The sequence below is a fragment of the Leuresthes tenuis genome, unplaced genomic scaffold (assembly GCF_036924035.1).
Source record: "Leuresthes tenuis unplaced genomic scaffold, fLeuTen1.0.hap1 SCAF_8, whole genome shotgun sequence".
NCBI classification, from domain to species: domain Eukaryota; kingdom Metazoa; phylum Chordata; class Actinopteri; order Atheriniformes; family Atherinopsidae; genus Leuresthes; species Leuresthes tenuis.
The window spans coordinates 14,673,560-14,699,351 of record NW_027325362.1 but is presented as its reverse complement, the minus strand read 5'-3'; the positions used below and the strand labels follow the sequence as shown (position 1 = coordinate 14,699,351).

Genomic DNA, 25,792 nt, shown 5'->3' with positions numbered 1-25,792 from the left:
GAACTGTTTATGTCGAATCATTTCATAGAACAGCACGTTTGTCCCCTAAGTTGCTTGGATCAAAATGTGGCCAACTATTGGAGTTTAGTCAAAAACATGTTTTATTCCTTAACAGTAACTCAGATCTACACCAGATGCGAAAGGAAGCACCATGTGGATGCAGTTTACTGACACCATTTTGAGACTTAAAACTGGTTGTGATGGTGCGATGAATCTGGCAACAAAAGCATAAAGAGGACACAGCTTTATTCTGCAAAGCTGTGTGTAGAAGAGTAGTTCTGCATATATTTGCACTGTATTCTCTTGATGCACAAACATCGCACACTGAAGCTGTGCCTGTCTGTTTGCTGCTGTTGTTGATTGAGTGTTTCAGGGGATGGCTTTGTAACAGGAATTTATTGACTTTTTCACTGTATTGTGCAAAAGTCAATCATTTAGACTGATTTAGATGACACAATTTCCATTCAAACAGCAACAAACACACTCAAGAATGTAAATGTGCATACTGTCTCCCAGGGAGCCTGTTGACCTTATATGTAAACCCATCGTCTACTGGAACTGCCAAAAATGGAATGTTGAGTAAAGGCCAAAGCCATAATAAATATGTAGGACCTAATTTGCATAGATATATACACACAAGGACCCCTGCTGTCACCCACAGGGCTGTACACAGACCATTTGAATGTTTTTATTCTGTTCAAACCACAAGACCAAAAGTTCAGTCTTGTTAGCTTGAAAGCTAAGTCTCTTTTGTTTTGAAGAAAGAGAATAATGACTTGTTGGACAGGGTTACCCCACTTTACTTTCATGCCAGTGGTTATTACGGATTTCTGGGGATTTAGAATAAAGCCATTTACGGATCATGTCATTGTTCCACACAGCATGGACACACAGGGAATGGAAATTCTCATAGCTTAGGTGTCACTTGTCACATTTTTGGGAAGTGATGACGGAGAGATTAACATGTAGTCAAAATTATCTGATGGTTTGCCTGTCCCATGCAGAGTTTTACTGTGTGTGCACATGCAATGGGAAGCTTAATCTGAGGCTCAAGGGGGAATTTATTGTGTCAATGCAGAATTCCTGTTCAAATACAGAGAGCTATATTTAAGACCTGCTCAAGCAAAGGGAGAAATACAGAGTGGTAGCGTGGGATTTGATGAGGTATAAAGTGGGTTTTAAGGGATTAAGATGACCCAACCTCTCCAGCAAAAGCCAGAGAGAATCTTAGTCATGAGTCACACATGCTGCTGCCTGGCAGCCCTATATGGCAGAAAACACTGGTGACTTGAAGCAGAAGTCTGTTCGGGAACCAGCATGGCAAAGAAGACATACCACATTGCACACAGAAAGTAAATACATGTATGTTGTGTAAAATAATTCAAATCCTCAGGGTATACACACTCCTGGGCATAGGCTGATGTATGACACTTCACAAGTGTTTAAATTCCAGGGAGACAGCTGTAATGAGCACCAAGTCATTTGGATGCAATTATAGTCAACCACCTAGAAAAGATTGAGTATGTCAACTCAAAGGGATTTCTGTAAAGAAAACTCAATTCCAGTGTGTAAACTCAATTTACCATAAATTTAATTAATGTTGGTTTAAATGGAAGCACTCAGTCATAAAACATGACAGAAGTTTTGATGTGACTCTCCTCTTCATGCTCGACTTTCCTTTGACGATAAGGAGAAAGATAGTAGTGCTCTGGTGTCATCTTGTGGCTCCTCACTCATCCTACAATAGATGAGACAGTCTATTGAAAAAATTTTAGATTGAAAATAAGCAGAATTTTCGTTAACTGTATACTGTGCTATGATAATAATGATATGAAAGCAGTTCAAATAACTGCAAAACTTCAATGTGTCACAAAATACCCATTTTATGAAATATACTATAATTTGGGCATTTACATGCTATATAAAAACAAAATGCTACCGGACTCCAGTGTGTAAGTCAGGACCCTTCAAAAGGACCCTCATGAGACAAAATTAAGGGTTGATAAGATGATCAACACAATAACAGACAGGGGAGGAAAAAGATTCTCCAAAACATAGTAAAGTCATGAAATCTGAGGCTTTTGTTTTACAGTATAGGCAAACGCCAAACATTTTGACACAAAAGTCCTTAAAGTGAAACAAGCATTTGAACAATTCTCAGAAGAGGAAAGATTAAGGGGAAAAAAATGTACTCTTAGAGCTCTACACGGCACTGTAAGCCATGTACTAACTGAATCCAACCAACAAAAAATCTGAATTTTATGAAATAGAATGGATAATCAGTTATGCTCTTCTTTTTCTTTTATTTTTAGGTATGTGTTGCTAGACCTAGGACAAGAGCTTTTCAAGTCGACAGCATTCTTGAAAGAAGACACAAGTTGGAAATGTGGAAACCATGAGTGTGATGTAAATGCATTAATACTGCATTGTGTTATTTTTTCCTCTAGATGGCCACAGCTACAAGCAGCAGACCAAAATATCCAAGGAGGAAGGGATGTTGTTTGTTGCACAGCAGGATTCTTAAAAAATGTGCAGAGGTCAAGAATGGTCATCTGTTTACAAACGCAGCATCTTATCGAAAAAAATGCAGTACCTGTAACAGCATTTCAGTGTTAGAAACTGTGAATATTTTAAAAGACCAAAATACATTTGCAGGCAGTGGTTGCTCTCCAAGATGTGACATATTGATATATGTTAAAGCTGACAAATAGAACCGTGGTTCAAAGCAGTTTTAAAACACATCAAATAAATGACAGAATCCAATGTGTGTTCTACAGACGCTGTCTGGGTAAAAATACAGCTCCAGACATCCGATGACAAGGATCATGTTTGTACAGTGGGGTTGAGGCAGATATGTCTCTCACCTCACTATAAACCGTCTTCACACGATAGCTGAGCTCACACAAACTCTGTCATCAGTTTCCTCGCTCCCTGTGACGAGCAAATAGGAGAATTAAATGTAGAATATTGTGAAATGGAGCAAAAGTGGGGTGTCCGAAAAGCTAGTTCTTATTTTGCATTCTTTGCAATACAAATCAGAGTAGAGCTTTGCTTTTAGGTTGCTTTAACAAATTGTGGATGATAAAGGAATTTGGCATGAGTCACAAAGATTAATTTGCATTGGTATCGACGCTGTAGATATCAATTACGCCACTGTTTCTTCCTCATCTGGTGTTTGGGGTGTTGACAGGACATGTGTTGACATGTTAAATTTGATTTACCTCCCTCTCTGCACCCTTGGTCTCAGCTCTGTTCTATATATGGCTGTCTGTAAGTGATCTGAGCTGTAATGGTAAGAGCTGCTGATGCTCCTGAAATTAAATCTCGCTGGATTTCTTGTCACCTGTTACCAATAAAGACTTTATTGGCGACCACATCAGATCCATATTTGTCAGCATCCCTATGGTTCTACATGCCCTTAACTCTTGACATACAGTGCTGTACTCTTTCAGGCACTCGCATGGTTGTGTCTCTGTTTTCCTGTCTCTGACCTCTGGTGGTAAAACAGGCATATTGATTTTGTGAATACTTTGGAGGCCATCATTCTTGGAGCTGGTCTTACTTCTTTTTGCATCTATGATGGGCAGACAATCCCGCTTGGGCTTCCCACCAACTAAAAGAGCCAGCGGGCTACCCCTAGACCTTGGAGTTGTATCAAGCAGACGAGTCCAGTATCCTAGCAGCCAAAACCCAACAGATGCACCATACTGAAGATAACATCACAGAATCAGGAGACTTTCATTTAAAATGCCCTCCTCGCACACATATGCGCATTCATATTCACACCTAAATTCAAACACTGCCAAGCAATGGAGTTAACGAATGAGTGGAGCTAACATCTGATGAATCAGTTTAAACATTCACTTTCTCTTTGTTTCTCTTGTTTTATCCATTTCAATGTGGCTTTGAAAAACAAAGTTTTACTTACTTTACTATTTTTTTTATTAAAACAGCATATATTTCATGGTTGTTTTGAGAGTTCAGCACTGCCGTATACATTGTGCTGTAGCAGTAAGTAAATGCACGCTGAGGACTTTACAAGTTTGCAATTGTAAGTCTGTAAGAGTTGTACTGCTCTCCTTCTATTGAGACCATAGAAAATGTGTTTTCTATGGCCTTCTGGTCTATTGAAACTATTTTCCGTTTTTTTTAATCACAGCAATTCCACAGGATGAAAAAATAACAAAATAACATGATATAAAAACTAATAAAATACACCCATAACGCTACAACTGAATATTTTAGTACCGGTTAAAGTCAGCTCCCAGAACACATCAGTTACATATCAGCTTTTAAACTGAATAATTTATCTTTGTGTCTAACTCTCAGTTCCCATTCACCTCTGAAAGAACAAAAACAACAACATTTGAACAATTGATCTGTGTAGTGAGGATTTTCAAGGCTAAGTCAGTGTTTCGGTGCTCACGTTTGCAGCCCAATTGGGACTTTGCAGATGGGCAGGCGTTTTCAAGTCATGCCAAACATTCTGGTCTGTAATGATGCCACGCTCAACACACAGCTAGTGAGAAAGAAAACAGCAACTTTATAACAAGGACAACAAGTTTACTTTAAAATATGTGCATCACAGTCCCTTCTCAAATCAGAATCAGTTTGTCCTTACCTGGTAATGTGCAGTGCAAACATAGTGAAATGCACATGGATGGAAAACACATTTTGGTGCTGTGGGTTTTTCATTTTGCACACGTTATTTTAGCCTCTGTTTTTTTCTTTGCTGAGCGCCTCTCTCAAGGTGGATTAATTTGGATGGCTTGCAAATACTAAAGCTCGGAGAGAGAAAATCAATCCTGCAGTTTAATGCTCAAGCCCAGTGTCGTGTCTCCCTCCCTTTGTTCACTTTCAAACAAACTCATGGAAAACAATTTCACTTTTTTAGACCAATGCATCTAATGATAAAAGGAGCGATAAATTCCCATCATGCACCTAAAATCAGGTGATCCATTAAAAAATCATTCAAAGGCAAAAGTGCATGTCACACACAGATAACTGGCTTTACTGTCTAGTCAAAAAAAATAGAAAACATACACACACACACACGAGCCGACACATATGGGCACATCCTGCCCTCTTTCTCCAGACCAGTGCTGGCACTAAACGTCCTCAGGCCCGCCTTGGCTGGTGGTTTGATAAATTGGCCCTTTCATCATGTCAATGTGAATTGTGTCAGCAGGCTCGTGCGCATTTGAATCTGAGAGTACATGCTTGTGTGTATGTGTGTGCGAGTCTGCTTGGGTACATTGTCTGAGCTGTGAAGTGTTTGGCTTCCTCACTGAGGGCTGCTGTCACAGCCTCTGAAAGCATGTAATAGGCGCCCATTCTCCCTGAATGAATACACATTCATACAGAAGCGAGATAATGTGGCATTCCAAAAAGACTCGGTATAATCTGAGAGAAAAATGATAAGAAAAGGGGCAAGGCAATGTCCCTCCTTTTAGCTAAACTCTAAATGAGGTGCATGTGATTTGGAAACTGTTTTTGCAAGCCCCAGTGAATTAATGCAATTTCTGATAGATCAGTTGTGGTTAATGATGGCTGTGTAAAACATTCTGGCATCAAACATAAGGCTTGTGTGATTTATGGCTTTGTAATGTTGTCTGGGTTTGATTCGGATTGAAAGAAAGAGACTCGATTATTCAAATCCCACTTTAAAATGATTCCGTCTGAAATATACAGTCATTTGCAGCAATTATGAGACAATCATATCAACAGTCTGCCAATTTCAACATAAGTGTGTTCCCTTCCAGCTGATCGGTGTTTAGAAATTAGGTGACACAACATGAATCATCCCCATCTTGTAAATTATCTTTTGGCAAATCATTACCTTGCTTTCAGCTCATAAGTGAACATAGTAATAGATGATAATGGCCAATGAGCCACCTAATAGAAGACTTGTCATAATCATTACGTAACGACTTATTTGCAAATATGAGCTGACATATCATTCTGCATACTTGGTGGAATATTTTTGTTCCCTTGTAACAGCTGGAGGCTGTAACAAACACGTCACAGATTCTGTGGAAATTTCCACAGTTCCTGCCTTTTCAAACTCCTAAACCGCTGTAACTTCTAAAACTCAACCAACCGAATTTCGATAAGGGTCCATTGACATTAGCATCCACACAACAGACAAAATATTTGTTAAAAAAGATGGACTTAAAGGTTTTAATACCACTAACGCTAAACTTAAAACACTGATACAGGGACCAAATGTCTAGTGAAGTGTTCATGACAGTTTCTGTTACTCATAAATTCCTCTTAAAACCCATTATAAATTGAAAATGTCAATTGTTAAATATATTAAAACTCAAAGAAGTGGAGAATGGTCACCAAACGTTTCCTGTTCAGTGAGGTATTTTAAAAGTTGTGCTTCTGTCTAACAACTAATCCTAACCTAACACCATGCTTCAGAAGATCTGTTGCCACTGGTTTTTTAGTCCAGTTCCTGTGTCATTTAGCATCCCTCAGCCTTTTATCCATGTTCCCTTGATTAAGATGTCATTCTTAATAGCCAGCCTTCCACGGAGATCATTCCTGACGAGGCTTCAGTGAAAAGTAGATGGATCAAATGAAGGGTCAGATGCATCTGTCAACGCATCTCACTGTGTCAGATTTTTTTAGGATTTCTCCCTGCTTCCGAAGGACATCACTCATCACTCTTAGATACTGTTCATCTGTTGTATAGTTTTTCAGGCCTGTCCCTTCTTCTTTTGCCCTCCAATTGTCCAGTTTCCATAATTTTTCTAAGGCCACACTGCACACCGTGCTGACATATGCCAAGTTTATAGCAAAAGCTCTTTGGGAATCACCGATTCAACAGAGGAAATCAGCGTAAAGCATGTGACAGGCAGCAAGAGACAAAGTGCCTAAGAATCCATTCAACATGAAATATTTGTTCACTTTTTAGTCATGTGTAGACCCAACACAGGTTCATCCCTTGAGTTAGAAGCCTTTGCATATGCTTAAATGACTCAGAGATCTGTGTTCAGTGGCTAAAACAAAAACATTTCCCCTGAAGATGAACAGGTACAAGTACTGCTCTGAAAATAAGAGGAGAAAAGCAAACAATGACCAAAGAAAAACTTTGAAAAAACATCAGAAAGCTTGAGGAGCTATTGCACAAGACAACTTAAAAGAAAGTTTAAAACAAAGTCTGGTTTTTAGAAGCAAAGTGGCCTTATAATTTTGCTCATGAGCTACTGTCCAATACATTTAGGTAAATATTTGACCAGTAGATAAATATGTAACAGACGCGTGGATATGAAGAGCACAGGCAATTAAAAAGTGCAACTGGGCGCAAACAGGTGATTGTGGCAAATCAGAAGAGTATTAACAATGAGCTTAGAGTAAACAGAGCATCATTATAAGAATATCACAGAAAATGTGGAGCAATTTGGACTTGGCAGCTTATCTGCCTCTGTCCATTTTACGTAAGATGTTATTCATGTGGGTGCGGAGACCCACTCACTCGACCAGTGCTCCCACTCACTCACCGAACAAATCGAGCATTCAGTGAACATTATCGCACACGGCGTGTACGCTGAGAGCGCTCTCAGTGCTTCATTCATCCCGGTGAAAGCTGCTCACTCACACATCTCCATCCTCGCCTCCTTCACGCTGGGATATCTTACTCCGCCTTTGACTTTCTTTTCCCTCCGCTGTGCCTTTTTGGTCGAGGTTAAGTGGATGATATCAACAGAGCTCCGTCTCCGGTTTACCTCGGTGATACTACGGAGCTGAGAAGTCGCAAGAGGACACGCGCATCACGACAGAGAGCAGCTCGAGGGAGTTTTTTTTTTTTTTTTTAATTTTCTCGTAGGGGACGTCGCAGATTTAAAGGAGAAATAAGATAGGTATCTGCACAGAGCTGCACCGAGTCTCATGGAGTTCTGACGGATTTTACTGAACAGGTGCATTAAAGGATTGAAGACGGGCACTTGGCGGATGGTTGTCGGTTTCGTGGAGAGGAGTCACTGCCTCTGCGCAAGGTGAGTGATGGATTCTGAACAGATGGGAAACACTGACAGTGGAGTTTGTCCAAGAGATGAAATACTGGCCGGTATTGACCTTGTGGTTTTTTTGTTTGTTTGTTTTTTTTTACTTCTGGACAAAGCATGTCCAGATAAATTCCTACTTGGATCGCGAGTGCAGCTCAGATAAAAAGCAACCCCTCTAAACTTTGTTGTTTTCTTTTTTTCTATTCTTTAAATTCCGTATATCGATTTAAGCTATTAACTATGAAGAGTTTAATCAATGCGTACTAAGGCCTCTGGCAGCATCATCAGTTCAACTGTTTTCTCCATTTGTTGCTCGTGTGGTCGACAGCTGGTCGACAGATGTCCATCACAGGAGTCATGCGACTCAGAAAACCTATCGATGATTGATGGAAAGAGTGACGGAGACGGTAAATCCGTTATACCCCCCCACTGCAAGGTGTGACACAACAGATTAGGTGGCATTTCACAAAGATAAACAAGTTGAATTATTAATGGATGATCTAAACATTGTATTTCTTTTCAAACTTTCATAATTTTATAAAACATTCCAACTCTAATTCACTTTTTGATGAATTCATAGAGAGAAAGAATTTAGCTTTAGTTTATATTAGATACAGGGATTTTCTTCTTTGTACCCTTTCACAACATTGCAAACCAAAGCTCTGCCCCACCTCCAGTAAGGACTTTTTTTTTGTGAAAAATGAAGTGAGGGTCAAATATGTCAAACATGTCAAATTTGAAATGGATTAATTCTGATACTGCATCCAGTTTTAATGATGGCTTTTCAACCCATACCCCTTTAATTGCTGGTGTCTGTCACTCTGGGAGCAATGACCAGTCAACCTCTTGGAGGCATCTGTGGGAGGATGATACTGGCCTCTGGTATTTTCAGAGCACTCCCCTGCCTGCCAACTGACCTACAGACACATTGCAATAAAGTGTCATGTATTCCCACAATTGAATTTATGAATGTCATCCCTTGCAGCCATCATTTTATTCCTGAGACAAGGACATTTTCTTTTCTTCCCAGCTTGCTCTCAGTGCACATGAGTTGCACCGGTCTGCTTTTCCTCATGTCCCAGCAGCCCAGAGCCTTCTTGCTCTGTTTACATGTAGTTATAGATCAAAAGTCAGCATAAGTGATCATCAGTCCTTGTGCTGTGATCAATCCTGCCCACGCTGACTTTAACTGTACCTCAGGTCACTGCAGCAGGCTGGCCAGCAGGCTACAAGAGAACTGAAACTACCTGTACTGTATATTCTAAGAAACAATGAATATATGGTTATTATTGTGAAAATTTTCCAGGTCCCACGACATAACGGCTCTAAACTTAAACAGAGCAGATGTAGAAAAAATCAACAGTGAACTGATATATATTACTTAGGAAAAAAACTCATGTTAGAAGCATTAAAAATGCATTATTTAGTATTTTTTGTCAAGTGCATGTCTACAGAGTGTTAAATCAACAATTTTTCTAGCCCCTCCGCAAATTCATTTAATTGTACATAGCCTCATTCTGCCAGAAGGTAGTAAGGAAAACTGATATTGATATTTATGCCGGTTCTCAATATCCAGTCTCAGATTGTATACAGATATGGAATATTTTTGATAACTGGCGAATTCATAATATATGTAATGTGGCTCTACCCAGCTCTTAGTCATCTAAAACTACACAATGCTCCTTCCCTCTGTCTCCGTGTCTCTAAGGCAGAATCTGATTAAATGACTGGCATCATTTACCAAGTCCCTAAGGAACTACCAGAGAAGTGATGTTGTTCTTGAAAAGTATCCAACTTCCCTCAGCACATGAAAATAAACTGTACCAAGCTGCGAAAGAAAGACACAAACAGTGAGTCCGGGCACAATTACGCGAGACGTAATTCTCTTGAAAAGTTGTAGCAGCTCTCCGTAATAGGACGGGGATTGATTGAGCATGTGTATGGGTTCATGTCCATGGCCGTATGATTGTTTCTTTAAGATTGATAGAGCACTGTGAGTAGGTGTGTGTATTTGTGAGTATGTTCTCCTTGAGGAGCGCTCCATAGCAACAGGCAGCATATAATCTTCAAATATCTTTTTTTTTCTCAGACACCTTGTGCTGTGACCTTTCTGCTGACAGTGTGCTGTCTTTGCATGGGTCCATCTGCATCTGTGTATGTGTTTCTGTGTGCGTTATACACATCAGTCTGTGAGCCATTTGACCTTTCATTGTGTACGTTCATTAATAGCTGCATAATAACTAATGGATATCCACCCACTATGATTGGTTACACGATTAAAACATTAAATTTTGATTGTGTAATGAAACATTATTGAAGCTAAAAAAAATATTATAAATAGGATATTATAGTCGTGCAAAGGATTTGTTATGCTTCGAACAAGTGTCAGTTTATGATTTTTTTACACTATTTCAATTGTCAGAAGGAACAAGAGAGACACAATATGTATCTTGTCACAGTTGTGTTAAGTTAATGTCAGAGTTAGACTAATAAATGGTTGCATATTTCATATCCGAGCATATTAGACAAAGTTCTTTTGAAATCAATTTTTTTTTTGCTCAATCATCCTGTTCAGCAGCTGGCTTGCTGCCAGATGGGAGTAAATAAAGGAAGGAGAGAGGGTTATCGCGGATACATTAGTGAATTAAGAAGAAATTACATGCTTATCAGATGTAGAATATATTTTTTTCTGCTGAATTGGCTAAACTAACTTGCTTTCTTTATCAGACGTCATAGACACTCTCAAAAACCCTTTAACATCATAAGAATAAATGCAATTTGCAGAGACAGACACTTTATACAGGCTATTTATATAGGCTACACACAGCAAGATTGTGCCCTATATAGTCCATGCCTGTGTGTGTGTGTACGAGTGTTTGTGTGATGTAAACTCACAAATATCAATACCATATTCCTGAGGGTTGAAGAGTGATTTTCTTTTTTTTATACATACACACCATGAACACAGTGCAGCATATTTACACAGGCATGTGCTACTTTCGGAAATAAACAGTGGAGAGTGCATGTGGAGACCCTGCATCACAGATGCTTGACTATGTGTGTAAGTGTCAAAGGGAGCAGAGTTCGCGAGTAAGCTGCGGGTGAGGTCTTTGGATAGGTGGCTTGTGCTATTTGCTATTATTTTTTTTATGTCCATTCATTTATTATGTCGTTTTTACAATGTGTTTTATTTTCTTCTCATTTTATCATATTTATTCTTCAAGAAAGTTCTAGTATTTCAGTTCCAAATATTTTTGTGCCTTTTCGTGAATGGAAAATTCGACTGGATGTTTGTTTTGAAACACTGGCCCATACCACACGGCCCACCCAAAGACTACCTTATACTTGCAACACTTTGCTATATACAAAGCTGCTATGTATAGGTGGGTGCTTTGATTGTATTCATTCAGTTGTTTCACAGTATTTCAACATACAATCACAGCAACTGGTACAATCAATACTAACAACAATATGACAAAAACATTACAAACATGAAGCAACTATGCAATGATGTTTTCGAGTGAAATACTGAACAATAGTACCACAAAAGACAAGAATAATATTTTTGCAAGTGCGGGATTGTCAGCCAGTAATACAGGAAAATTATGTTTTGAAGGGATAGTTTATTATCTCCTGTTTTCATGGAAGCCGTGATGTTTTCCTTGACTTAATCATGTAGGGACAAAACAGTGACATGGGGCGTTGTTAGGCAAAGAGCTCTACTGGGGCTCAGACCCCCCATTATTCCGATAACTTTTTCTTTTATCATAAAGACTTGCTATGTTTATGAAATAGGCAACTATTTCCATCTATTTCCCTTTGCTAAGCCTACTATTACTGGTAATTCCAAACAAATGCTGCTGAAATTGAAACACCAACTGATAAAGGTTCTAAGATAGCTGTTTTCTGTCCCTCTTACTATTATATCACTTTATCCCTCACTGCTGGCTGGTTAACTCCTGTGTGAGATTATACCGGGACACCTGCCCCTGTATAAGGTCTGTCTATGACAGTGACTGAATCCAAAAATGACAATGCGTTCCTCTGTGTAATTTTGTGTAACCAATTGAATGAAAAAAAATGCAAATACATATCCTTGGTTGGAACTTTTATACGTCTTCTTGTGAAACTAAGGTGGCCAGTAACACTTAAGGGCTGAACATGGTACTCCAAATACTCCAGGTTGCTGTTTTGTAAATACATATGGCATTTTGCTGCCATCTGGAGGCAGTCAAATAAATATATAGATCAATCTGAGCTGCAGGCTGCTCTTGGTTGTGTTGGCGCAATTGTTGGTCCTTCAGCTTTGTTCTGATTAGAGGCAGAAGTCAGAGTGAATGAATGAGTGAAATTAAGTGCTAAGATATTAGTACAGCTGTTATCTGTGCTTTTGACCTGTGTATTTTGCCAGATATTTGGCGCTTAATTCTTTGTTATGAAAATAGCTGTTGTTGCCACCTGGCTCAAGGTAATACCCAACCAATTAGCATTTGATCAACGCATTGCATCATCTCCAGAGCTGATATGTTGTTAGCTTTCTGGAGGACTGCACATTCGTCCATCTGCGTTGAAAAAAAAAATGACGTTAAGGGGCTGTTAAGGTATAAAATGGACCTGTGAGTGATTCTGACTGATTGAGAGAAAATTTTAGAATGTCACATTTTGGAGGAGATCAAAATCAAGTATTTACTCCAAACAATTCTGGAACCCAGCATACCTTAAAGGGGAACTCCGGAGTACCTGTGTAGAAATCCCTCCGTTAGCTCTCATATCGCAGCAAGTAGCCACATACTAGCACCTATGAGCTAACAGAGCTATAGTACACGTTCGTTCATTCATTCGGCTTAAAGTGTTAGTGGAATAAAGATAGATAATGCCTTATTTAGAGGCTGCATCGTTTAAGCCCCGTTCACTCCGTTGTATGGATATACGCCGATCGTGAGTTATCTAAATATCTTCCGATGGACGCCGACTTTCGCCAAACTGCTCTCAGTGAGTAGATAAACGTATTTCATGCCAGAAATTAGGTCTAGGTTTAAAAATACTGGTGTTCCCCTTTAAATGAGAGAGGCAATGGGGTTAATAGTTATTATATACTAATAGAACAGTATTACTTTGGAAGTGCTCCAGATTGTTTTTTTGTGAAATCTTGCAGAAAATTAACTGCACTATAACTCACTAGATCTGTCCTGCAGGAAAGGGATTAAATAAATATATATAGACCAATGTCACTTGTCAGTGACAGCTTGCTTTGAATGAAAATCAGGCTGCAGATCATTGTTCACCTTTCAACGTTTGGGGAAGAGATCTTGCTTGTGTTTTTACAACGTTTTTGAGTCATTGATCTGAAATTCAGTGAATATCTTGTAGGAGGAAAAAGGCACTTCTTGTCAGGTCTCTGGCTGACTGATCAATGCATTCTTTTTTTTATCAGTCTAAATTATTAACTAGGATGCTTCTTTTTGTCATCCTTGTCTGCTTGTATGTCTGATGCCAAGTTAAACACAAAACTGTTATTCTATGTACTTTAATGATATAATTACTGTGGCTCAACTCTGCAACATGTTTTTAGGCTTTGTTGCTTTAACATTGTCATAAAATCTGTGTAAGAAGGGTTTATTCTAAGGCTTCAGCACTTAAATAAGAAAATGCTGCTCTCACAGACATGCAGAGGGACTCACCCCATACAAAAGAGATATAGAAGAGTAATATACAGGTCTCTACGCCAGGAACAGCAACTAATATTTACTCAGACACTTAAACCGATGCTTAAAAAGATACACAGAATAAGACACAAAGAAAACATAGAGGCCTCGTAAATGACAGTTGATCCAACAATAATATTTGTGCACATACTCATCAAGGAACAAAGTACATCACTGACTTTCAGCCGGCTTGTACTGTAGCTATTTATACACTTGCCTTATGGTCAAACTAACAGACTTAATTTGGTGTTGGGTGTTTGTGTGGGGGGCGTATAATTAATTTGAATTACACCGCATGATTTGTGTTTGCTGAACCTTTTGTGGAGGAGTACAAGCACCTTATTTTACTGATTGGTAAGTGAGTAAATGCCAAATTAGTAATTAGCTGTTTCCATTCATGTTAGTTCTGTACTGAGATCAAAGAGTGAGGAAGGATTGAGAGACTTGACAGAGGAAGCCTTTGTGGCTTGTGTCACTTCAGTTGTTCCTCTCATTTTTTTTACACTTTTTTAATTCATTCATTATCTTTCTCACAGGCTCAGTCTCAAATTAGCTGTTGGGTGCATGTTGCCTCGTGAAAAACCTGTCTATCAGTTCTGCTATACTCTAGTCAACAGTACTTTGCAATTCAATTCAATTCAGTTTTATTTATATAACACCAAATTACAACCATTGTCATCTCAAGGCACTTGAAATCTTTTCAAAAAAGTATATTATTGTGAAGATATAATTTTTTTGTTTAGGTTTAGAGGATTACGTTAATGACAAAACTGACAGAAGCTGGGATCAGAGCCCCTACTGTGAGAATATTAGTCTAACAGTGGGAGCTCGGATTCCAGTTTTACTCACTTCCTACCACTCGAGGCTTTATGTTTATTATATAGCTGTGTTTAATCCTGTATACTGAGACAGCAATGCACAGTGAGCTAAGTACGGATATATATAAAGTCTGGGGCAATAAATGTTGCCACTAAGTCAATTTCTTTTTCAGGAAAGATCTTGCTTATTTCAACAAGACAATGCCAAACAGACCACAGGTCTGTCTGCAAGTCCATAACTGTCATCCCCTGTAAATCATTTTAAATAAAACAGAAAAAAGAAAGAAAAGAACCCATAATATATCAGGCAAAAATATAAATTTGACAGTTAATTTTACAGTTATCTTTGTATTATCAAATCCAAGTCAAATATATCTTTTTTTTTATCATATCATATCTGCATCTAATTTTTATAGAAATGGATGTGTGCTAAATTTAACATTTTCTTTTTTAGTCTACTTTATTCTCAGATTTGTTTATTTGTTGTTTCGTCATGGGACACTTTTGAATCACTGCAGTATCTATGTTAATGTGGGTTTTAAGAGCAAAAGCCGAGAAAAAACATGACCTGACCAGTCACGCAAAGAAAGAGCACAACATCTGGCCGAAATTTGTCTTGTATGAAAACACTGCAATCAGTTTCTAATTGGACAGATAGACTCCGACAGTTTTGTTGCCATCCAGCATTACATTCCCCATATGTTACAGTAATACAACAGCCCCCATTAAAACTTTAGGCTGCCTTTTGTCTCCCGCCATTAACTCAGTTTGCCTAGGAGTCTGTTACTGATGGACAAACTGAGGCGGAGATATGCTCAGTTAAACTGAGAGAACCCAACTTTGCATGGGATAATGATCTCCTTTCACCCTCTAATAAGTCCATATTATGGCCTAGAGCGGAAGATCTTTTATTAATACCATTAACAACTAATGGTCCACAAAGAGAGATTTTCAGAGATAAAACTACCAAAGTACCCTCATGAATACTGCGGTGTCATAAACACAGAGGGTATGAAATATAAATAAATGAGATGGATAGAGGTGATAGGTGATGGTTTGTTTTACAAACTGCTTTGGCCTTACTGCCAATTAACTTTTAAAACAAGACATGAGCAGTGCTTAAGTGCTACTGAAGCGTTTACTTCATAATTCAATCCACCATTCAGTGTCTCTGCCCTTCGAACCATCTTTTTGTCTGTCAGCAGCACAAAGAAGCTAAAAAAGCAGCTGCACAAAGTGTATTCATTAGGCTTACTGACAGCATAAAGTCACAGTATCTAAGCTATTTTCAGAAGGGCTGGGCATAAGGGCTGGGCACAAAGAAGTTTTATTTGCCAAGGAGAAAGCCAAGATGGAAGTATGCTAAAATTGCTGCTTTTTTGTCTTTTTGTCAGTCAGCAATATTGCACAAAAACAGCCGCACTGGATTTCAAGAAAGACAGAGGTGGAACTAAAACAATGGCAATAAAAACTCATTCAATTTTTAACCATATATACAGATAGTTTTCCTAAAGATTGGCTCATTGGCACATGTTGTTGATTTCTATGAATGAGTTTATTGATATTTTTGGATTAGAGATGAAACAATGAATCTCGTCAACCAGTGAATTGATTTTATTGAGTCAACTGATACAACTAGAAAATATTTTAATTAAGTCCACCAGAGAAGAAGCTGCAGTGGCAGGATGTTCTGCTGGAAATGTGTCCGAGTCTGTGCAGACCGAGGCATTTGCTAGAATATTTTAGTAGAAGATGAGCATGGGAACCCCACTGGATATCTCATGGTCAAACTCATTTATTCACTGACAGGCACTTAATGTCCTTTTAAACTGTAGAAACTCTGTAAAGAACCAAGATTAAATCTGTCAAGTGCCAATGTCAGGGTGTGACTCTGGTATCCCACCACGATTTCCCCAATGAACAAAAGCAGTGGTGGTTTCCCAAGATTTTTTTTATCATCATTATTTTTTGCAAAGTTCATAAACCCTCTCATAGTATTTCATCAAAGTGTCTTTAGGCCAGATATTAAACCCTACATCATTCTCATACATGCCTCACTTTGTAAGTTGGAATAGATAATAGCACCTACTAATAAAATAAATGTAATGTAGACTGTATCAATTAAGCTGTCAGAAAATAAGACAAAAAAAACTAATAAAATTTAGCTAAAGACATTAAACACACCCCGTTTATACAAGGGCTTTTAAAGTTAACATGATAATAGGTTTTCAGTGTTGTTAAATAATAAATAATAAAGGAATATATAGATAGATTACTGATCCACACTCCATGCTCGACGTGTATAACGTTGTTTGCAAATTTCCATAAAGGTAGAGAAGAGGTCACTCTGTGTTTATGAGCTGCTGGAGTTATTACTGGAGTTTGTTAAGCCTACTGTATCACTTGTTAGACAAGGATACATCTAACACCAGCAGTGTTACCTTTAAGCTGGACAGTACTCAGCCTAAAATAGTTGACGCTTCAACCTCTGGTAAAGGTAAAGGTTCAAAGAGAAAGGTGGTGTTCAAGAGGGACAAAGTAAAGTCAAGACAACAACTGAAAGGCAAAGCAGTCAATCTGAGAAAGAAACCTTATTTACCAAATGTTTTGCAACACATAAGCTCTACCAAAACCGGGCAGCTAAGCAACTAAGGAGCTGGATTGTGTGTGAAACTCCCTGTTCTGCTGAGAGAGCTGGAATAGGTTTGTGGCTCAGACTTAGCTTGACAGAGAGCAGAGTTGAGGAAACTGACGGGAATTTGAACTGATGCATTTTTCAGTGGTGACACTTTTGCTGTGATTGTCTGATGTTTTTGTCATGGTCTGAGTTTTTGTGTTTGACTTTGTTATTAGTTTATTGCTTTACTATTGCACTTCATGCCCTGCTTCCTGTTTTATGTTGTAGCATTGTCCTCCATATGTTTGCTTGTGCTTGCTAATTATTTCCTGTTACACCTGGTTTGTCTTCATTTACCTGATCATTCCTTCTAAATATATTCTCCTGGTTTTCCTTTTGTTCCTTTGCCAGTTCATTGCATTGTGTAGTTGTACTCCTGCCCCTCTGTGAGCCTCCTGTAGTTTCTGTCTGTTGTTTCTTTGTTTTGTTTTTGTACCTTCAGTTCATGTTTTGCTTGTCTTGCTCCAGCAGCGCTTTAGTTTAGTTTTAATAAGTCTTGCAGTCCTCTGCAGTCATGAATTTGGGTCCTTTACAGTTTACACAGCCACTATCCAATAGTTATAGCCTAAAAGAAGATACAGCAAACCCAGCAAATTCCTAAGAGAAAATTAGGAATTTATGAGCAAATGGCTGCTCACTTCTTGTGGGTCAATAAGATTGTATGACTGTTTTTCAGGTATATTTTGCTTAGCTTGCCCTCAATGTTACTGTTGAAGTTACCCTAACTTGTCCCTTAACATTTCCACACATCCATGGCTCCTGACCGTAAAAGGGTGATCTCTAGTTTTAGACCAGGGATCGTCCCATTAGTGCTTAACTCAGGCCTGGTTCGAGTGACTCTATAATCAATGCAAGTGTTGCAATCACTTCCAAAAAGCTCACCAGAACGCATTCAAATTCCATCAAAACCTTCAAAACTACAAACAGACCTGGGACAAGATATTTGGTTTCATGTAAGAGCCTCTTACATAAACCTTGTATCAATTCAACTCCTGTTGTTACAGCGTCTGCTGGTCCTTTTGTCAATCGGCTTGGCACTAGCCGTACCAACTTTTACATTTGTTATGATATATAACCATAGCAATGGGGAAGTTGTTCAAATTTGGGAGCCGCTAATTGAGTTTTCCAAAGCTAAAGTAATATTTGAAATGGGACCCCAAATCCCGACAAGGTGAAGAGGAGATGTCAAGGATTCAGAGCATGAATAAAAAAGCAAGAAAAGGAGGAAGAAGTTTAAGCCATTTCTTCCCTTGATCATCATAATGACATCACTGGCAAATAAAATGAATAAGCTTGGGCCGTTCTTAGGACTCTCTGTCAGAACTTTTCAAAACAAGCATAAACTCAGTCTCTTTCTTTTAGTTGCTTAAATTCATTCAGTACATCTCTTAAATATAATCATCTCTTTGGCAAGAGAGAGTGCAAAAAATATGTCAAGTATGATAATATATATCAGCATGTAAACCTTAGAGAAATGAGTGTCTGACTTCAAGTTGCATTCCAATTATTTCAGCTGTAAACTGCATAATACAGAAGTCAAACTGCTTCTCTCTCCCAAGAGTAGATAAGTCTAGCCTATACCCTTCTTCATAAATAATCCTTGCACCAAAGGCCACTAGGAGAGAAAGGATGTAGAAGGGCTGGGAAAGGAAGGTGGAGAGATGAAAAGCACTGTATAATATCAAGATGTTCCAATTTTTGAGGGGAGAAATGACGATTAGACATTAGAAAAAAGTGAGCAAAAGGAGTCATAACACCACAGACAAGACAGAATAGAGAATATTTCTGACCTTGCAATTAAGTGTGCAATTTTCTGTACCTTATGTACTTAAATTTACCCTTTTGGTTCAACACGTCTAAATGAGCAATACATAGAGAGCAGCCATTAAGGCTGACTGCATGTTCACATCACTTGTTTTGGATCTTTAGCTCCTCCTTTTAGATTCTGCAGCAAGACTTATGTTCTCGCATGCATGTTTTAGTCTGTGTATGTGTTCACTTTGCAGTATTTAGCAAGAATAGTACAAAGCAAGCTCCCACAGAGCAAACAGAATGAGGATTTGGATTCAGGCTCTGGCTTCGGCCCCCTTTGAAGACTTTGCTCCAACAGCCTCACACCTCTGATTGCAACTGTACAAAGGGGAGGGTTATGAATCTTGTGGCGAGTGTGTTGGTGGAGGCAAACGGGTGGAGTCGTTTTTCATAATGATTACATTACTAGAGTTTGACAGGAAGTAAAATGTAGAGTGAACCATCAAAGTGACATGGCAGAGTGCTTTTTCGACATGGGATTACATATTCTAAACCCTGCAACCTTATAGCTTATTATTCTCACAAGTGACTCTATGAGGCAGGTCACTGGCTCACAGAGTGATGTCAAGAGTTCATTGTTTGTATGCATGATTTGACAGTGTGTGACAAAACAAAACAGCACTACCATCAAAAAGTGGAAGAAGGGAACAGACAGTCCAGATCACAGGAGCCACCCTCCTGATCAGGCAGAAATGAAAACAGGAGAGGAACTTAAAAGATGCTCTCTCTATAATTACCCATCACGCTCTCTGTTTCTCCTCCTCTATATAGGAGCACAGTTTTCACTACTGCTTTTTGTCATACACATAAGTTCTTCTTCAGACCATTTAACCAAAAAAGCCCAAAAAAAAGACAATACATCTGTAATAGGAATAGTGTCGCTGAAGTTTCCCACTGGGTTTAATTATCCCACTGACAATACGATCAGCCCGTCATTTAGAACCAAACCATCTTGTTGCATGTAATATTACAACATAATTGATATTCTAAGCCCAGCTGACAGAAAAAGAGCCAAGATGGCTGAATTTATGAGAAAAAAAAACTAAAAGCCTCTTCCAGTTCAGTACCAGCTATTTAATTAGTAGTGGGCTAGAGGGTGAAATTTTAGAGTTCACATCTATGTTAAATACTTGATGTAGTCTTAAAAGAGAATCCCCTGAAGTTTCATTCCATATTCAGATGCTTTGGGCTTTCATTAGCTTGCTAAAACTCAACAGGCTATTTTTTTTTCTATTTGGCGTTTCTGCATAGCTGACGTCTCTGCCCTCATTTTAACGGATGTTTTCAACATTTTTTAGGATACTAACCTGTCCTCCACATTTTCAGACAATCTCTGAGCCCTTCTGTATCATCCCATCCACCCACCAGATGTCCTCAGTTTGTGCCACACCCACCTCCACCCGGCTGATAGTCTTTCTTCAGGAAAGACTTATTAACTCAGTGACAAGAAAGAATATTGGACATGTCACAAAAAAAAGATACATTCCAAATGTATTTTTATATAGAAATGGAATATCCTTTTGATGGTTTTTTTATACCTTTATGTGTGAAATGTTGGACACATTTTGCAGCAGGTGTTTTTACAAAGACCAGATAACCAATTTTTCCAGTTCCAATGAAAAATGTGAAAGGACCCACTACTCACAGGAGGCTTATTAAGAAAATGTTTTTGATGAGCATCTCTCTGACAATAGCTTCCACTTGTACATACATACACTGTAATTACACAGCCCCATCATTAATGATCACATTGTTTCAAACTCTGGATGCTTTTAAGTGAAAAGGAGAAGTAAATTATGCTGTCAAGACATAGGACATAAGACAAAGGAGCACTGACATTAGACCGTTTGTTTATGCTAAACAAAGCTCATACGATAGAATGCATGCTTATTTATGCCTTGTGTTTGTAAACTGATGCTAAATATGCAATAACTTATATATTCATATATATATAAACATAGAAACCCATGTAATATGAACAATTTGTGCTCCTATTATACACGCTCCACCCATTTTTTCATCTTCCTTTCTTATTTTCATCATGTCTCCCACGATGTATCTCTCCTTCGTTTCTCTTTGTTGGACATGCCATCCCATTAATCTCTCCAACAGATTGCCTCTATTAATTAGCCCACATCTCCCATCTTGCATGTAATAATCAGAGGTAATAGAGATATTAAGAAGATATGGATAGTTCTGCAGCCACACTCACTTTTAATTAGCCCAAAGATTAAAGAGACTCGCTCCTGCCGGCAGTGCAGGGTCTTATCTCGCCATAAAATTCTGGCAGGCTGTAAATTCTGAGGAAAATTTAATGTGTCAGTTTTCAAAATATATCTATTCCATCATGCCTCATAGGACACCTCATATAGTGGAGGTAATAATGTGACTAGGCCCCTAGACAAAACATGTTTTCAGCTTGTAAATTGTGGTATTTCAGATTGAAAACAAAACCTCACTGGCTTGTATAATTTCAAGTGCACATGTAAAGGTGATCGCAAAGTGTGTTGCCTAGATCAAAAGCATTTCTCTTTTTTATTCTACATGTGTCACTGTGGGTTCAATTAGATAATGATGGAAGCGTCTATGCAGCATGTCTGAAGTTAATTGAAAGGTCCAGGGTGTACTAAGCAGCCAAGATGAGCAGACAGGGGTAATTACCAGTACTGTAAGGTCTGGGTGTGACGTGTGTGTGCATGAAAGAGTAGAGCAAATGCATTGGCTAAATGTAATTACATGCTAAACCCGAGACAAAGAAAAACAATTCATTTCGGTGCTTTTCTCTGCTGACACATGGAAGTTTTTGTCTGATTCTGATCTTATCACTAGCGCTGCGATTTTGGAGGCGCCGCGCCGTTCAAAAGGCCCCATTCTTTCCAGGTTGCAGGAGCTGACCTTTGCTGTATTCATGTACCTTGGGCTACGAAACACTGTGCACTTGTAAACCTTCCATGCTGTTGTGTCCTTGTCGAATGGACCTCATCCTGTTTAATGGTTGATGTTACTGAACCATTCCCTGAAGACCAGTTACTCACCCGAACCCAGTCAGAGCCGTGCCTACAGGGTACACATAATGAAGAGTATAGGAAATTGAACACAAGACCCCAGAGTACATCATTAAACTCTTTTCTACAGACCCTACTATATGAGAAAAAGAAAAACACTGCTGCCAGGTTTTTAGGAAGTCAGAGCCGCAGCTCTCTGTGGTTCCTCTGGTCTCCATCATATTGGTAAAGTGCTCACCGTAGTGACGAGGTTCTTTTGGACACTTTAATCATTTCCTCACCAGGGAAAGTTACTAGAAACCTGTTTTTTCTTTTTTACAGTGTCTGAAGGAAACCAGTTAAGACCAGTTTCCTTCAGTTTCTGAAGGAAACCTTCGAAAACCGCAACGTAATAACAACAATTTGCACTTTCTGTAGTACTGACAGCAAACCTCGGTAAATGCACAGACAAGTACTCACACAACTAATAAACGGTGTTCCATTATTCATTTGATGAACTTTTATAAAGCCAATAATATAAAGACAAATGATGAATTGGTGCTCAAACTTTTTAAGAAATTAAAGACATTTTAAGACTCTCTAAGAGTCACTATCTCATTAGTCTTCTGTACATCCTTCGTGAGCATCTGAGTGAAGAGACAAACTCTTCTTTGTTATTTCTGAAGTTACCATGATTTATTTGCTTTATATATAATGCTCATGAGTTGCAAATTTATGAAATAAAAATGTTATTTGTATAAACTCGCACAAACAAAACAAATGAATCACCCCACTCTGGGTCACTTGATTGGATGCCGAGGTCTACGCTCAGAATAGATGCAGCTTCATTTTGTCCAATTTTCTTGTTAAATTGCATCTGAATCAGATCAGTGGCTGGTGAAAAACAAAAAGCATTATTGTGATCACTGAGTAGCTTATGTCGGTAAAACAAAGTTGGTGGCATACTGTGGTGATTCAGTGGTATTCATAGCTCTTGTACGTGTATGTGCTGGCAAACAGAAATTCATATAAATGTCTGTTTACCTTCAATAAAGATACACATTTTTAGAGCCATATAAGTGTCAGACACTCCCTGTAAATTACCGCACACGACCTGGCAAAGATGAATATTTGTATCTACAAACATTTAAAGGCTGATTTACGATTCATTTTCATGGATACACAATGGAAACCCTGAATCAGAATAGAGGGCGTCAGGTAAGGTATTTCATTGCATAATTAGATTTAGAGCTTATACACACGCAAACATTACAAACAAATCAAGAATAAAAAACATTTTTTTGTTAAACTATACATTTTCTAAATAAAAATGCTTTGATTAGAGAACTCTGTTCTCTTTTTGACTTGGCAAACAAGACAAATTCAGTACAAAAACAGAATTCACTCTCTGGATAAGAATAGCTGATAATATGTTGGTTGAGCTTGAATTAAAGAGCTTAAATTTCTTACATTTCTACAAAGCTTTAATTATGTTAGATATTGAAGACAGCTGTGGAACCTTGTGAACCACTGTACAATTTCTTAATTTTTTTCTTTTATCATTTTCTCTCTTTTTTTCATTTATTTGTGGTGTTACTCGTTATATTGCAGGACTGATGTAAATGCAACTGTAAATATGAGCACTGAGTAAATGTCGTGTTTTTATAAGCCCCCTTTGGAGCAGTATGTAGTTAAGATTACAGCCACCTTGACCCTCTATAAGAATAACATGCTTGCAACACTTGGCCGTGGTTTCTAAGACTGGATCCAAACTCAGCCATGAGAGGATGTTCTGACAGACAGGATCAACGTATTTTGGGCTCAACTGTCATCATGAATCTGTCATCTTGAAGGGAAATTATTTCTAAGTCGAGATATTTGCATGCTCCTACACTTCTCACACACACTGTAAGCTTCACTGACATTTTATTGCGTTCTGCATGTTAATCGTATTCATATTTGCATCTGTTTGGGCGTGTGTGTGTGTGTGTTTGTGTAGTCTCAGATGAAGATGAAGTCTGCGGGCATCGTGGATGGAGGCTTGTTCACAGAGAGCTATTGTAACATCTGCAATGCCCAGCTCATCTCCGAGTCCCAGCGCACCGCTCACTATGAGGTGAGTCCGTCTCTGCTCAGTTTTGGAGGTATTTTCTCAGGTTGCAAGTAAATATTCATGATTCAACTGAGGAACACACAGAGGTTCGTATGCACTGTACAACAAAAATGTTGCTACGATTACCGCTTTCTCTGATACATCCCTGCACTGCACTGTACACTTTGCAACAGCCTTATTTGTACCAATTTGTGCTTGTGCTGTTCAAAACATTGCTCATCCATTATACATAGACTTAATGCAGCATGGTAATGCTAGTTACTTGCACACAAACAAACTGCAGACACTCACTTTGTTTTAATGTAGTCTACCTTTTCAGTAGACTTTCTAAAAGTAAAATAATGGATGCCCATTAAATCATCAGCCCTTGAATTATTTAACTAGAATCTATATTTATGTGCATGTGTGTGTACGACCACACATGTATGTGTGCTTCCTTGGGTGTAATGTATTGAGGTCGTCCTTGATTACAAGACACAACTGGGATTAACAAGCAGACTAATGAGGACAAGGCCCTTATCTGGAGAGACTTAAGCAAGGACGACAACAGCGTGTATGTCTCTACACACACGTGCACCTACCACTTTCATTTGATAGTTATCTATTTCTGTCCCTCATCCTATGAGTGTGCTAAAAACACAGACTTGAGGAGAGCAGACAGCAGCTATTTGAGTCACCGGATGTCATCAGTGTCACCCATTGCAAAAAATCTCTGTGGGGGTTAGTAGATCAAAAGGACAGGGCAGGAAATCATATGAAGGCAGGAAACTTTGGCATTCTAGATTCTGTTGGAATATCAGGTAACTCCACATGTGCACATTTCACTCATAAATGTCAAATTTAATGTGTTGCTTCAAACTACAGGTGACCGTTTGTTTATTTACCACCATTGCATGTTATTTTGATAAAATACCTATAAGATTACCTATTATCTTGATTTGTTAATTTGTTAGTCAGTTGGACTGATTAATTTAAAAAGAAAAAAAAATTCACATGTATTTCATCTTTAGGAAAAAATGTTTCTTCTATGAACATTCTTTTAAAAATTCATCCAGGACCGTCACAACTCCTGCCATTATCACACCGTCTTTAGCCCACTTGTGGGCTGCTGTTGGTCAGTACAAACTTTAATGGGTTTTGGACACATCTTCAGTTGTGTGTCTCAGTTCCTTACAGCTGGTCAGCCTCTGGTGAGACAAGTAATTCATGGGTTGATCAGACCAGGTTGTCTGTCTCATACCCATTCCAATTAGCAACATATCCTGTGCACTTCACTCCAGCGAGACCTCCCAGCCTCATTCTTCTGCTGCAGCACTGGAGCAACAGTCTTCTCTGTTCTTGTGCCACTTCTGCTGTATCCTCCCAGAAGACTGTCAGTTCAACAACATAAACACTCTGTCAAGCACAAGACAGAAAGACCAAGACTGGCCTTGGGCTGGTAATGGCAATATTCCTTATATGAATGAGCCTACAGCGTATGGCCTTCTGTTCAAGAGACCTTTGTCAGGACATGAGGAGTACATTTTGGTTTTGACTCTTTCCCATTTGAAAGCTGTTGGGCAATTGGGGGCATGACATTAGTATTTGTCTTATCCTCCTGTTCAGCCAGCAGACACTTCTGCAATTAACTTTATTGCCAGGTGTCTACGTTGTGTTGGTCTGGTGTTACAC

The 25,792-nt window shown here is 38.7% G+C and overlaps 1 protein-coding gene across 1 annotated transcript in view; it reads left to right on the top strand.

Moving 5' to 3' along the window:
- Positions 1-7,544: 7,544 nt before the first annotated feature.
- The window catches only part of LOC140313050 (zinc finger matrin-type protein 4), a 56,125-nt gene continuing 37,877 nt past the window's right edge, over positions 7,545-25,792 (top strand). Inside the window, exons 1-2 of the mRNA XM_072390993.1 lie at positions 7,545-8,003; positions 24,008-24,124. Of these exons, the coding sequence (XP_072247094.1) occupies positions 24,014-24,124 (111 nt within the window). The 5' untranslated portion in view covers positions 7,545-8,003; positions 24,008-24,013. The remainder of the gene's footprint in view (positions 8,004-24,007; positions 24,125-25,792) is intronic.